Source organism: Eimeria necatrix, genomic scaffold (genome assembly GCF_000499385.1).
Source record: "Eimeria necatrix Houghton genomic scaffold, Enh_scaff41, whole genome shotgun sequence".
NCBI lineage: Eukaryota > Apicomplexa > Conoidasida > Eucoccidiorida > Eimeriidae > Eimeria > Eimeria necatrix.
In genome coordinates this window covers 132,054-147,500 of record NW_013654309.1, presented here as the reverse complement: position 1 = coordinate 147,500, position 15,447 = coordinate 132,054, and the positions used below count along the sequence as shown (strand labels likewise).

General features: G+C 51.3%; 2 protein-coding genes across 2 annotated transcripts in view; one reads left to right on the top strand and one right to left on the bottom strand.

The window, feature by feature from the left end:
* The window catches only part of ENH_00052660 (DNA-directed RNA polymerase III subunit, putative), a gene marked incomplete at both ends in the record, with an annotated part of 5,850 nt that extends 365 nt beyond the window's left edge, over positions 1-5,485 (top strand). The window contains 4 exons of the mRNA XM_013581414.1: positions 1-553; positions 972-1,019; positions 2,037-3,837; positions 4,227-5,485. The exon at positions 1-553 is cut by the window's left edge and continues 365 nt beyond it. Of these exons, the coding sequence (XP_013436868.1) occupies positions 1-553; positions 972-1,019; positions 2,037-3,837; positions 4,227-5,485 (3,661 nt within the window). The remainder of the gene's footprint in view (positions 554-971; positions 1,020-2,036; positions 3,838-4,226) is intronic.
* Positions 5,486-6,614: 1,129 nt separating this feature from the next.
* On the bottom strand, positions 6,615-12,944 carry ENH_00052650 (vacuolar sorting protein 35, putative; the record flags this gene model as incomplete). The annotated part of the gene is given in 17 exon segments (XM_013581413.1): positions 6,615-6,622; positions 6,819-6,908; positions 7,162-7,228; positions 7,565-7,717; positions 7,994-8,146; positions 8,342-8,503; positions 9,080-9,273; positions 9,690-9,864; positions 9,869-9,971; positions 10,141-10,591; positions 10,707-10,827; positions 10,984-11,051; positions 11,173-11,302; positions 11,521-11,758; positions 11,968-12,277; positions 12,644-12,740; positions 12,861-12,944. Coding segments are annotated over 17 exon segments (2,604 nt in total).
* Between the last annotated feature and the right edge of the window lie 2,503 nt (positions 12,945-15,447).

Sequence of the window (15,447 nt, the reverse complement as noted above, 5' to 3'; positions counted from 1 at the left end):
CAGCAGCAGCAGCAGCAGCAGCAGCAGCAGCAGCAGCAGCAGCAGCGGGGGTGCGCGGGTGGCGCGGCTGGCGGAGAAGTGGCGGCTGCTGCCCGCGTTCATCGCCTGCAGGGGCCTCGTCTCGCAGCACTTGTCTTCCTTCGACTTCTTCATTGAAGAGGGCCTCCGCAGCATTGTGAGAGCAGCAGCAAACAAGTTAATTAGATCTGATGTTGATAGTTCTTTTTTTTTGGAGTTCATAGACGTGCGTGTGGGGCCCCCGCGGCTGGAGGACTGCGGGCAGCAGCAGCTGCTGCAGCAGCAGCAGCAGCAGCTCACGCCGCAGCTCTGCAGACTCCGCGAACTCACCTACGCAGCCCCTCTTCTCGCCGAAGTTGAATTCACTAAAGGAAATGATATTATTAGAAGAAAAGGAATTTTTATTGGAAGTTTGCCACTAATGCTTCGCAGCAAAGCTTGTCTGCTGCACTCCAAGACGCAGCAGCAGCTGCAGCAACTCGGCGAGTGCCCCCTCGACCCCGGCGGCTACTTCATCGTCCGCGGCACCGAAAAGGTGCTTTAATTAATTAATTAATTAATTATTTAATTAATTATTTAATTAATTAATTAATTAATTAATTGTTTTATTTATTTATTTATTTATTTTGTTTGTTTGTTTGTTTTGGGGTTTGGTTGGGTGCTGGGTTGGGTTTTTTGGAGGCTTTTTGAGGCTTTGGCAGCAGAGATGGCGCGCCAGGGCTTCTTTGTCGCTCTGCTGCTGCTGCTGCTGCTGCTGCTGCTGCTGCTGCTGCTGCTGACGGCGGCGGCCTGCTGCTGCTTGTGCTGCTGCTGCTGCGTTTCGCAGTCAGCGTGTTCTGCTGCTCTTGCTCTCTGCAATTGCGGCTGCTGCTGCTGACCGCATTGATTTGCTGCTGCTGCTGCTGCTGGCCGCATTGATTTGCTGCTGCTGCTGCTGCTGCTGCTGTGTTCAGGTGCTGTTGATGCAGGAGCAACTGTCTAAGAACAGGATCATAGTGGAGGTAAAAAAGGAAAAACACGTTTTAAATAAAAGTTCCAAAATATAAATAAAATAAAAGCAATTAAATAATTAAAAACTTTTTTCTTTTGTTGTTCTATACTTCTTAATTAAGGGGGGCTTTAGGAGCTGCATAGCATAGACACAAGCTTGCATTACTAATTTTATTAACATGCCATTTGTTTATTTACTTTTAATTATTTGTTATTTATTATTTATTTATTTCTTTTTTTCATTATTTACTGCTTTGTCTGTTCTGTAGCCATGTTACTTGCCGGTTTATTCTTTACCATTGTCCGGCCACTCATAATTATTTACATTTTTGTTCTTTTTCATTTATTCAGTTTCTTTTATTTTCTTTATTCCTTTTATTTATTATCTTTATTATTCTTTTATTTATTCTGTTTATGTTTTCTTTTTTATTGCCTTTCTCGTTGCGTCTCGTTAAAATGGATTTCTCATTTAATTCAATTTAAGTAGTTTGGCTTTCCCCGGGCCTGCAAATGCAGCAAGTTGTGGCGCCTAACAATAAACATTAAAATAAAAAAATAAATAGATAAATAAATAAATAAATAAATAAATAAGAAGCAGTAAATAAATGGAATCTGAGAGAAGTCGCACCGTAAACTAGAGTGCCTTCCAGTGTACGTACAGCTGAACGCATGCACCGAAAGCTCAACATCTGCATGCAAAGCTTTCTTCGCATGTTCGCCTGCCTATTTATGCAACACATTTAATTATGCAGAATCTAAATATATTTGCAAATAAAATAATGTAATGTTGCTATAATTTCACCTAGGACTGCAGCAGCACCTGTAAATGCGTACGCTCGTATAGGATATACATGTACATATAATATGCACAGATTTCCTACAATATATTTATATATATATATAAAGATATAAATACACTATTATATTCATATAAGGACATACAAACACAGCAAATTCATTCGCTTCCGCTGCTGCTGCTTTTGCTGCTGCTTTTGCTGCTGCTGCTGCTGCTGCTGCTGCTGCTGCAGCTGGACATGAAGCGGAACGTGTGCGCGACGGTGACGTCTGCGACGGCGGAGGCGAAGAGCCGGACGGCGGTGGTGTTGAAGGGGGGCCGGCTGTACGTACGGCACAACTCCTTCACTGACGACTTGCCGCTGTGCATTTTGCTGCGGGCCATGGGGGTGGAGAATGACCAGGAAATAGCGCAGCTAATAGGGTCTCCTGCTGCTGCTGCTGCTGCTGCTGGGAAGGAGGGCTGCTGCGCTGCTGCTGCAGCAGAGCCGGTGTCGCTGTCGCTGCAGGACTGCCACACGGAGGGGGCTTTGACGCAGCAGCAGGCGCTGGTGTGGGTGGGGTCGCGGCTGCGGCTGCGGACTTACGGGCGGGGCTTTTTTGCTTCTGCGCGGGAGCGGGAGAGCCGCAGCAGCAGCAGCAGCAGCAGCAGCAGGAGCAGCGCGGAGGAGGCGGTGGAGGCGCTGCACCGCGTGCTGCTGCCGCACCTGGCGAGCAGCGGGAACAACTTCGAGGCGAAGCTGCTGCTGCTGACGCTGATGGCGCGGCGCTGCTTAGCAGCAGCAGCAGCGCCGCAGCTGCTGGACGACAAAGACTACTATGGCAACAAAAGACTGGAGCTGGCGGGGCAGATGTTGGGGCTTTTATTCGAAGATTTGTTCAAGAGGTTTTGCGCGCAGACGAAGAAGCAAATCGACTTCGCGCTGACGCGCTTCCACCAAACCCGCAGCAGCAGCAGCAGCAGCAGCAGCAGCAGCAGCAGAAGCAGGGAGGCGCTGGCCTACCCCGACTGCACGCGAAACCTCCCCACTGACATCATCACGCGAGGCCTCCAAACGGCACTCAGCACCGGCAACTGGAGCATCAAGAGGTTCCGCATGGAGCGCTCGGGAGTGGCGCAAATCCTCTCGAGACTTTCTTACATCGCCACTCTCGGAATGATGACAAGACTGAACTCGCAGTTCGAAAAAGGCCGCAAAGTCTCGGGGCCCCGCGCGCTCCAGCCCTCCCAGTGGGGGGTCTTGTGCCCCTGCGACACTCCCGAGGGGGAGAGTTGCGGACTTGTGAAAAATTTGGCGTTGTTGACTCATGTGACTACGGACGCGCCGGAGGGCCCCGCGCTGCGGGCCCTCTTCGCGCTGGGCGTGGAGGAGGCCCCCTCGCTGGGGCCCCAGGAGCTGCATGCAGCAGCAGCAGCAGCAGCAGCAGAGGGGGGGCACTTGGTCTTTCTCAACGGGGCCCTCTTGGGGCTGCACCGCAGGCCGCAGCAGCTGCTTGCTGCAGTGCGGCTGCTGCGCCGCAGGGGCCTCCTGGGGCCCTTCCTGTCTGTACACCGCAGCGCCGCGCACCGCGCCATCTACGTGGCCACCGACGGCGGCCGCCTCTCGCGGCCGCTCATTCTGGTGGAGGGGGGGCAGCCGCTGCTGCAGCAGCAGCAGCTGCAGCAGCTGCAGCGCGGGGAGCTGGCTTTCGGGGACTTGCTGCGCCGCAGCGTCCTCGAGTGGGTGGACGTAAACGAGGAAAATGACCTTCTTATTGCTCTCGACGAAGACAGCATTGGCCCCGAAACTACGCATTTAGAAATAGACCCTCTGGCCATTTTGGGAGTTGTTGCGGGACTCATTCCCTACCCAAACCACAACCAAAGCCCCAGAAACACTTACCAGTGCGCCATGGGCAAACAGGCCTTGGGCGCAATTGCTTTCAACCAGTTCAACAGATGCGACACTCTCCTTTACCTCCTCGTCTACCCCCAACAGCCCCTCTGCAAGTCCCGCACCCTCGACTTCATCAACTTCAGCCAGCTCCCCGCAGGTGCTGCTGCTGCTGCGCTGCTGCGCTGCTGCTGCTGCTGCTGCTGCTGCTGTGCTGCTGCTGCTGCGCTGCTGCGCTGCTGCTGCTGCGCTGCTGTGCTGCTGCTGCTGCTCTTGTGTCTGGGTGCATGCGTTCGCGTGCGTGAGTGTGAATGGTGCAAAGGAAGTTGCAAATGGACTAAATAAAGTGTTTCGTGCTCGAGAAACTCGCAAGTGTCTGCTGCGCAGGCCGCAGCCGCGGCGTTCAGTTCAGGCGTCAGGTGTCTGTACAGTGTACAGTGTCTGTACAGTGCGGGCTTTCTGCAGCGCGAGCGGAGCCGGGGAGGAGCCCTGGGGTGTATGGACAGGGCGCTTGTGAGTTTGGGAGTTTTTTGGAGTTTGTTTGCGCAGGCCAAAACGCGAGTGTGGCAGTGATGAGTTACAGCGGCTACGACATAGAAGACGCAATAGTTTTGAACCGGGGGTCTGTGGACCGGGGCTTCGGGAGGTGCTTCGCAATAAGAAAGCACACAGTGGACTTCAAGCAGTACTACAACGGGGCGTCGGACCGCGCCTTCCCGCCGCCCTCGGCGGCGGAGGGCAGCCGGGGGGGGGCCCCCGCCGGCGGGGGGCCCCCCGGGGAGCGGGGGGGCCCCCGGGGCGCGGGCCGGGGGCTGGCCAGCAAGCGGTTCGCCGCCGTGGGGGAAGACGGGCTGGCGGAAGTGGGGGAACTGGTGGAACAAGACATGGTGTTGGTGAACAAGTTTTCGCCGACCAACACGAAAGCTGCTGTTGCAGACCCGCTGCGGCTGCAGCGCAGCGACTACAGCCCTTCTCCGGTGAAGTACAAAACGCCCGTGGCCGCCTACGTGGACCGCGTGCTGCTGACGGAAAGCGCAGAAGGCAGCAGACTGGCGAAGCTGATGCTGCGGCAGACCCGGCTGCCCGAACTGGGGGACAAGTTCTCCTCGCGGCACGGCCAGAAGGGGGTGGTGGGGTTGATAGTGCCTCCGGAGGACTTGCCGTTTGCGGAGGACGGCTGGACTCCGGACTTGGTGATGAATCCGCACGGCTTCCCCTCGCGGATGACTGTGGGGAAGCTGCTGGAGCTGCTTGCGGGCAAGACTGCGCTGCTCTCGGGGCAGCTGCAGTACGGCACAGCCTTTGGGGGGGCCCCCGCGGCGGAGCTGGCCCGGGCGCTGCTCGCGGGGGGCCTCCACTACTCCGGCAAGCAGTACCTCACCTGCGGGTTCACGGGGGGCCCCCTGCAGGCCTACGTCTTCTGCGGGCCCATCTACTACCAAAAACTCAAACACATGGTCCAGGACAAGATCCACGCCCGCGGCAGGGGCCCCCGCCAGCTGCTCACGCGCCAGCCCACCGAAGGCCGCGCCAAAGACGGGGGCCTCCGACTCGGCGAAATGGAAAGAGACTGTCTCGTGGCTTACGGGGCCTCTGCCTTGTTGGTGGAGAGGCTGGTCTTGTCCAGCGACGCCTTCGAGGCCACAGTCTGCACGCGCTGCGGGCTCATTGGCTCCAACGGCTGGTGCAACATGTGCAAGAGTTCCGCCGACGCAGCCACTGTGCAGATTCCCTACGCCTGCAAGTTGCTCTTCCAGGAACTCATGAGCATGAACGTCTGCCCCAGAATTTCCCTCAAAGAGGTCTGAACGCCCCGGTCGAGGGTTTAGGGTTTAGGGTTTAGGGTTTAGGGTTTGGGGGGCGCCCTCGCTCGCGCGCCGCGCCGCCAACGCGCGCTGGCCCAAAGCAATTCTCAACTTCCACTCATTTGCACTTCTTTCTGTTCGCCCGGTGCCAGCCAGGCAGGCACAATAACATTTTATTTGCCTTTTCCTTCAAAATAACATTTTATTCGCCTTTTCCTTCACAATAACATTTTATTTGCCTTTTCCTTTAATACTGTCAACTCCACTAGCGGCCTAAAGTGCATCGAGTTAGCTGCGAGGCGCAGAGCGGCCCCGCAAGTCGCTGCGACTGCGGAACTCGGAAAAACTCGCGCTGTGCGGTCTAGGGTTTAGGGTTTAGGGTTTAGGGTTTGGGGTTTGGTCGGAAGCAGCCCCAGGCCAGTTCTGCGACCCGCCTGGGCAGCTCGCAGCTGCGGGCATTCAGGCAATTCACTCGCAACTTCGCTCTAGATCAAGTAGCTTCATGTATTCAGTTCAAGCTAGAATTATGCAGAGGCACCCAAAAATCAGAGCCCCACAGGCCGTAGAAACCTCAACAGAAAAGCAGCTGACGCTGCAGCAGGTCTCGTGCTGCAGCAGCAGCAACGGGCGCTGGGAGAGGTCACGCCATCGAGTGGTTTAGGGCTTAGGGTTTCGTTTAGGGTTTAAAGTCTACGTTCTAGGGTTTGGGGTCTGGCAATGGGCGCGGGGGCCGCCGCCTTTCTTCGAGCCGTGGTTCATCTTTATATTTCAATGGAAAGGTCTAGGCCTAAATGCAAATGCAACGCAGGCAGCTCCAGGTACACTCCAAACCCTCAACCCTAAAAAGACCTCTAAAGATGTGTGCATAAGCTACACATTATGAATACATTAACAAACAGTGTCCATATATATATATAGGGTGCATGGGCATAGATATATAATATATATATATACATATATATATATATATGTATATATATATATATTATATATATTATATATATATATAAAGTGTATATATATCAGTGGAAGCACCAGCACCGCACTAGCACATTTAATACAACACGTGAATACTGCATGCATGCAATTACATGCTTCCTGTGCAGAGTCTGAATTAATGCTAAGTGCTTATCTACACATCTGCACATCAAGTGCAACTCCCCAAACAACTGCACATGAATGCGAAACTGCACATTCATAAGACGTTTTCCCGCTTCCAGGAATGCCCATGCATACATACCAACACAAAGACGCATTAATCCAGAAAATATACAAATGAAAATATAAATATATTGCCAACTGGAGGCGTTTCTCTGTTTCAGGTGGTGCCACCCACCGCGGTACTTGCCGCTGCCATCCGCTTGCTTCTTCCTGCGCAAGTGCTGGAGAGTGTTTCTAAAGTTGTTCATAACGCTGCAATCTTTGTCTGAAAAGAATTCAAAACAAAAATAAAAACAAACGAAACGATGCTAAAAACAAAAATCGGGAAATCGTGAATGAACTTGCAAAAACAGGCAGCGCCACAACGCCGCTGCGCGTGCACAACGCAAACACCCAATTGGCTTACTCAGACCTAATTATCTACACCCTATCCGCTAAAACCTAAACCCTAAACCCTAAACTTTAGCCCTAAATTCTAAACCCTAAGTCTTAGATCTAAACCCTAAATCTTGACTCACCCAGCTCCGCGAACCTGCAGTGCTCTGCGCAGAGCGCGACCAAATTTTGAATGAAGTCCACAGTGACCTGAAGCAGCAGCAAGACACCATAACAGCAGTAAGAATGAAAACAACAACAAAGGGAGCCATGATAACAAGGAAAACGATAACAAGTATAATAATGAAACAAAAAGGCAGTAATGAAGATTAAGCGCAACAAAAACATAAACTTCTGCCGCCGCACTTGCTGCGGCACTAGGCGGCGATGTTGCGTAAAAAACACTGACAGGCTGAAACACGTAAGCCTCATTTCCTACAAATGGATGAGTTTCCGCTTTCTAGGTGGTGTTTGAAGAAGACGATGAACCTGAATCTGGATTTGCTGGGTTCAATTATAATAGCCGCAGTTGGTATTCTTGCTTACTTCAGGGTTGTTTTGATCGAAGTAATAAACATATTTGTCCAGGATTTCAATAAAAAGAGATACATGTGATGTGCTCGCTTGCACGCAAACATCTGCTATCTTCAGGCACTTCTGCAGACACTCCAGAACCCTCCGGCTGTCACGGTACTCCGCCTGCGATAGGGTAGAACAAACCCTCAACCCTAAACCCTAAACCCTAGTTCCTGAATTTCTAGCCCTGAGTCATTAGGTGTTCCGGTTTCGTCAAACAGGTGGGTATTTCAAAGTAACGTCTTAAGAAAGGCCACAAATGGAAGCCCCTCTACGTTACGCCCAACGCCTGGCATCCCTTTATCTGTTTCCGTTGTCTGTGGCCTCGGAAAATGACATCTTGCGCAAATTAATGGATGCTAATTTATCTGGATTCCGCCGACAATGACTGAAACTTACCGCGTTCCAGTACAAATGCGAACAAGACAAAACAGCCCTGCACTGGTCCGGCTTCTTGAGGAGCTTCGCTCCGTGCTGGGTCACTCTCGAGGCAATTGAGTCGTAGTTTTCCCTATCAAGTCCCCGGATGAAGCCCGACATACATCCCACCATCTGCATAGCACACAGGATGCCGGAATCCGCTTCCTTGAAGTGCCTATACACTCCAGCTTGCACCCCCTCGATCACGCGCTCACACCCTGCACTGCTCAACTGAACTCTCTGTCTTCATTTGTTACTGCATGAGCAGGCAACCCACGGATGCAGGCAAAGGGTTTAGTGTTTTAAATCGATGATTTTCTTGCGTACTTCGCTCAGTGCTGCGAACTGCCTCTTGCTTTCAGTGATCTCCTCCTCGAAACAAACCAAAGCCTGGCTTATGAACTCGTGGCAGATCGCCTCGTAGCCGCCCACAGCTACGTTCGCATTATCCGCAGCCATGGCGGCCACCAGCCACAGCCTCAGGGCCATCTGAGATAGCACAAGAGATGAAAACGATTAGAAGCTGCTCCCTGATCGATTTAAGCATGTATACATGTATATATACGCAGTATACGTACCTATTCATGAATACACATGGAGATATGTATATATACGTATGAGTACACACGCAAATGGATATATATTCGTATGTGAACACGTGCAAGTATGTTTCATATGTATAACTGCAAAAGCAGAGCAGTACCACGCTCTAATCCGCTCAGGAATCCACAAGTTCAGCGCAGGGGCAAGTGATTTTGGCGTTTATCCGCATGTAAACAAGAGTGCCTCTTGAGTGATTGCTATAATCCACAAAGTCAAGCTCCTATTCTTTAAGTATGCCTCTTGAATGATTGCAATAATCCACAAAGTCAAGCTCCTACTTTTTAAGTTAGTCGCCGGTGTCAATTACTCGCCGGCGCCTCGAACTGAACCAGCTGTAGGTCAAGTGTAGGTAGAAGCAACGTACAAGCATTGCCTTAAATTAACATGGAACAACAATATAAGAATAATCTTAGCAAGATGTAAAAACCTGAATGCAGACTTAAGTCTCTCATTCATACGCACCTCCGCGTCAATCTGAACGAGCTCCAGGCAGGTCGAATGCATGAACTGGCAAATCTTCTTTCCTCCATGCGCTGGCGGAGTGACATCTTGAATTCTTTGTTCTGCCCGCTGCTGCCTCTCGATAACAGACGGCAGCAGCCGGCACGCAGAAATAACCAAAGGCGGCAACAACACACGCAGGCAATTGGGACCCCCTGCACAAAAAGAAACAGGCCGATTTTGCACAAACCGTGCATGCACATGCATGCACCTCTTCTACGATCTATTGCTCAAGGCTGTAGAGTTGCAGGTGGTCGTATGTTGCTGCAACCTCATCAGATTGGGCACGTAGTTCAATCTTCAACTTCTAAAGAGTGCCCAAAGAAAACGTCAGGATTGGCTTGTATGTTATTCAACTCTGCGCCTTAGAGTCTCTTATCAGCCATCCGTTAAAGTATTTCGTAGCGTAGAGAAGAACGAAGCGACCAGGCCAGGGAAAAAGATGCGTGCGGCCAAACAGCATAGCTGTGAAGGAGCGGAGCAACTGCCGCTGCAGCTGCTGCTGTTGCTGCTGTTTCTCTTGCGCTTACGTTGCAGCGGCAGCAGCTGCGAAATATCGCCTTCATCTCACCTTCTGAGAATTTGCTTTTTGCGACAAGAAGCAGACTGAAGTGATCATCAGTGTCTTCTGCCTTGGCGAGATGCACAAGCATTGCGAGCTGCTGCAGCTGCTGTGCAGCTTCTGTTGCTATCGCTACTGGCTCCTCCAGCGCTGCGCTTTCGTCATCTAGTCTTTTTTCTGAACCCTCATCCCGTAACAACGGAGAAACCAGACTCAGGAAACGACCCAGAGATTCCGCAGAAGACAGCGGAGTGCCGGCGGCCACCACCGCAGAAACCATAGTGCTCGCCACTGCACCGGAACAGCACAGAAGCAATTAGCCGGTTGCAAAAAAGCAGCAAGCAAAAGGCAAATACGACAAGCGTTATGGGCGACAACATTCCTCGCATTAATACATCAAGCAAGGAGTGTCTGCAGAAGCCTTGTAAAGCAAGCAAAGATGAATCTTCGCAGCTGCAACTCACCACTATTTCTAGTGGAATTATCCAGGAAGTCCATTAAGGGGGCATAACTCTCGATGTTCAGAACTTGCAGTGACAAGACACGCAGCGGTGCCGCCAGCAGCTCCATCAGCGCCTCCATGCCCGCCTCGGGCAACGGCTTCAAGTGCTTGTTGCTAGTGTCCGTTCGGGCAGACGCAGAGGCTGCATAGCTTCCGTCGAGTCCTGTAGGGCTCAGGGTCACGCCTCCTGGGCTGTGCAGCTTCGCCAGGCTTGGGGGTGACCTCCCCCCAGCAATTCCTGCAGCAGCTGTCAGCGGGGCAGCAGACGGGCGCTGAGAGGTTGCCGCGAGGAGGCGGTGAGCGCTGTCAAGTATTTGAGACACGTAATCGATGCGGGAGGGGAAAAGCGTGAGACAGAAGTTCAAGAATGCCACTTGCAGCGCCAGCAAGCTGGGCAAGTCCATTGAGCCTGCAACAGCAAACGCAACCCCATTTTCCGTTTCATCACTTCAAAATTCGAACGTTTAGGCTCTAGGTTGTCAGTTCAACAACGCAATCCTTCTGTTCTTCCAAGTGCAGCTTGCCTCCCGTGGGCGAGTCCGAAGGCGTGCCACCGCCACCTGAGTAAGTGAGAATGGCAGAGTCGACCTGCGATTCGATGAAGTTCCGAAACAGATCAAATACGGATATGTCCTGAGGCAGAGCCTGTGACAACAAAATCCCAGGAAAAGAAGCAAGATGAGGCATACGCGCATGTTAGGTCGGCTTCAAGCTCACTACGGAAGGCTGCAGTACGATAACAAAACAAAGAATGAAGCAAAAAAACGATAAAACGACAATCCCTAACGAGGAAAAACCCACCTCTGGATCTGCCTGAAGAAAGCTGGTAAGCCTTCTGAGCAAGTTCACCAAAACAGGCTTCAGCGCCACTGCAGCAGCCGAGGCAGCACAACACATGGTGGCATACGCTGCAGTATCCAGCAGTACAGCGGTAGTAGGATAAGCAAAAGGGCAGCAGTAGAGATTTATTTAGCACCGGCCCAAGCGTACCTCCTTTTTGTACATTCGCAGTTTGGGCCAGCAGCTGATCCAAAGTCTGCAAATGACACTCATCTGAAAACACCTGCACAACGCAGTCGAGCAGGTACTGCTGCGCCAGGGTGTCCTTGCAAGCCATTATCTGCACGCCAGCACAGAAGGACAGCAAACTGTTTCCCTTTTACACAGCGCAGGAGGCTCAAAACACTTCTCCGCAGGCCGCAACTGGTGTCCCGCAGTTGCTACAATTGCGGTATGCTGTAGATCGCCAAGCAGGTCAACCGGTGTCGCAGTTGTTGGAATATCTATCGCAGCTTTTTGCAATGGCTTGAGGATAATTGATCTGTAGAGGCTGCAGACCTGCTGCAGAATGGCTGGTAGTGCCTGCGTCTTGTAGAACTCGACCGTCATGCCTTCAAGTTGGGCCATACGGACCAGAGCTGAACCAACAAGCACTCTTAGATCTTGCCTTTCGTTTTCTCTCTTTGCACGGTCTCTGACGCTGCTCTGCTGCTGCAGTCGCACCCACAGACGGGCGCTCTCGTTGAAGTTCGTCAGCAAAAACAAAAAGGCATCTTCCGCGCCCGAGCCGCCCTCTCTGCAATTCATGTTGACACAGGTTCAACACGCAAGCGTCGCGTGTACCTAAAAGCTATAGCAGTTGCGGCTACAGTAACTATTTGTTCAGCATCTTAGCAGCTCACTGAATGATTTCATGGCAAAAACCGTACGTGCAAAACAACCAAAGATACGAATGCACCATTTACAGCGCATCTGTGCTTGCCGTAACACAGAGTTGCGGCTTACTGTTCATACTCCGAGCCCTTGTCTGGCAATACATTTCTGCAGAGTTGGGTGAGGTAAAAGCGGAGAAAGAGACCCCGCATAGGATGCTGAACACCTTTGCAGAGTTCCGTAAGATCCCTTAGAATATCTGCTGCTGGTGCTTCCTTAGACTTTATAAAAGCAACACCAACTGTCACTAATAAGTACAAACGAGGAACAATATTCCCCGCGTGCTGAACCGTCTCATACAGATCTGCCAGGCGGCGGCCATGGCGGGACTTGTCCGAAAAAAAGGCAAGCAGGTGCTGCAGCTCTTGAAACACTAGCATGTCTGCGGCGCCCATACACGCAAATGCGCACAGAGAGCTAGGACGCAGAACACATGCTAGTACAAATATAAACATGCAAAAAAAATTCGATTTACGTGTATTCATAGAGAACAGGCTAAGACGCACAGACAAATTACTGCTTGTGTGCACGCGTGGCTTCGTGTTGTGCATGAATGTACATAACTACTGGCACTACATCACTACATAGTTACCAGCCTGATACACACAGAGCTCCAGCTTAGTGCTTCGGGCCGTACACACAACTTGCCGCAAATGGGCTCGAAGGTAAGGGCCGCAGGAATTGTACAATGTGCAAGCAGCCGAACAAGTAGTGGGGCTGAACTTTACTACTGCTGTTCTAGACTTACACAGCTCGTAGTAATGCTTTGGTGACAAAAGAGAGGTGCGCAGTTCACTGACGAAGTTGGAAGCATGTTTTAAGGCGTCGCGCAGGTTGTCGCTGTCCTGCAAAACGGCAAAGTCCCTCAATGCCTTAACTTCCGATTAAAACATTTTTGCAAAGTTATCCTTCTGCTTCACATGCGTAAGAAAGCTCAAAAAATCCGGCAGTGAAGCCAGTCTCACTATGGCGCGCTTCATGTAACAGCCCTGCTCCCGAACCACCGTTGAGGCCTCCTCCAGAAGCTTCTCTTGCTCTTTTTCCTGCATCTTGAGGCGAGCAGTGATTCGGGGCTTCACGTTTAGGAGTAAATGGTGCGCGTTTCCTGCTTCTGTGTCGCTACTGGTTGTTCACGCGCGAGTCGAGCGCCCTGTACAAGCCGCCAACATATTCTCTGCAGTGCCCAGTATACTGCTCAGAAGTGCTGCATGTCACCAGCATGTAGCCAAGCAACGAAGGTGCAGCAGCTTGTGTCTGTGGCTACTGAAAGCAGGAAAATGACAAGACATCTCGGGCAGCCTGCTGTGGCTGTTCTGCAACGAAACTCCCGTGTGGCCCCGGATCGCCGAGAATTGGACAGCGCTATCAGCACAGAAGGCCACCTGGGGACTAAGACGCTGCGTCTGGATACACGGTTCGTGGAAGACTGACACGGCGCATGCGTGGTACACAGCTGAGGCTGCTGCAGCTGCCGATGGAACGACAGCGGCAGCAGCCAGCAATGTCGGCGGCTCAGAGCCGCTGCAGGCCGTAATCGTGCTCAATATATGGAGAGGATCCGTGGTACGAGCTGGGCGCGAGCAGGACCAAATGCTGAGCCTGTTGCTGATCAGTGGGCCCAGACCCGCCGTAGACGGGAGGGAAGCCACCGAGCAAAGCTCTTTCCTCGAGTCAATTGAAGTCAGCAGCCTATTGTTCTCGGCATGCTCAAAATACGCATACCTTCCTCGGACACGCGAGATCGCATGTGTGTTGTGTTGCAGCCGCAGACTTGCACAGGGTCGGCTGGAGCTGTCGCGGGAGGCGGGGAGCCCCACAGCAATGTTCGTCGTACAGAATTTGACAAGTACAATAAAAGGTTTAAGTATTAATCTCATTTATTTTGCCTTGCAGAGGTCCCTATAGGAACTGCTGAAGCTATTCATCTGTCGCAGTTTCGGGCTGTCGCCGCGAGTTTCTCTGTGAACTCACGACGCAGGAGAGCGGCTTATTGCGCTCTACAACAAATTAAATATACACATTGAAGTGTACTTCTACATTACCAAATAAATCTGCAAAGCTGATCCCGTTCGATCAGCAGGTGAAATGATTCCAGCGGGTAGCAGCGACCGCTGTTTCAGTGTGGCGGGTCGGTCAGTACTCTTTCTTAGAAGTTACACAACAATAAAGTTGTGAAAGCCTCTAGATATGTATTGTGGAATGTTATTTACTTGTAAATGAAGTTCCATTGTGGAACGGACACGGCCTGAGCTGCGAAAGGGAAAGAGCTGTACGTTGGATACGAACTGTGAAATGCAAAGCTCAAACTCAAGTATGTCTTCACTACACAGCCGCTTTCCTAAAGTGGAATGCAAAAGAGTACAGTTTGTGTAGTATTCCACGATGATTATGCAAAGCCCCCTAACAGTAACACATGAAAACTCATATAGCACCAAATACAAACTTGAGTGTCAGGAAAATTAAGGAACCACTCAAAACTGACCTTAAGGACAAACTTTAAACTCCTCAGCACTGCAGAGTAATAGATTACACCTCAATTATGGAACATGATGGGGCGTTCAGCTCTTTTTCAACAGTCAAAGGCAACTGAGAACACTGCTCGCCGTGGCATTCCCCTACATTGCAGCAGCCCTGCCGTAGGGAAGACTAGACGTAGGTCCTCCCTTGGGGCTACGCGTCACGGCTTGGGGCTCGCCACTGCGTAGAGCCCTTCTGCCGAGGAACACATAGAACGCCGTGTTTTCACTTCTACTGATGCCACACAACTTTTATCCCCAAAGCAGCCGTCGTGTTTCCAGGATTGTACCAACATATTAACCTGATTACAATTTTAGGCATATCCATAGGATCGTGGCAGTTACTAAAGCTTGAAGAAACGTTAGAATACTGACCACCAACCTGCTCAACAATGAAACTCCTGATTCTCTGTAGTCCGTTTTATATGCTCTCTTGTCGAGGTGTTTTTTTCCCGAGCAGCCAGGAAAAATGACTAGAAGCAACTCCTGTGTATTGCTTTCCACAACAATTTTCTCCCGTGAGGCAATCGAGCGCGAAATATCAGCGGATAGTGACACATGGAGGTAAGCCAAGAGCAACGGAGAGCAAAAGACGTCACAAGCAGCAACTCATTCGCCGACGCTCTCCAACATTTGAAAAGCAATGCGGTTCCGCTACATCAGATAAGGAAACAGTGTGGGTTCGTTGCGCCGCCATGTAGTCACTCCTTAGCACTTCAGCCACATGCTGTTTCGTGTTTCATCGTCTCTACCCATTGATTAGCCAGCTGCATTAAAGCTCAGCCAATAACTACGCGTTTCAAGCAGTTCCAGGGTGCGGACAAAGGGTGAAAAACATATTTCCTGGTATGCAGAATTCGCTATCAAGAGTTAGCCCATGCGGCGCGCACTTTTATGGTGGCATCTCGTTCGTGTGGCCCTCATCAATTCTAACATCTATCGTATATTTCGCTTGCACACATATCTGCATTGTTATCACTTGATCTCTCACGGGAAGCTACTGGCTGTTAGCAGAAAAAAAGATTGGCCGTTCCGC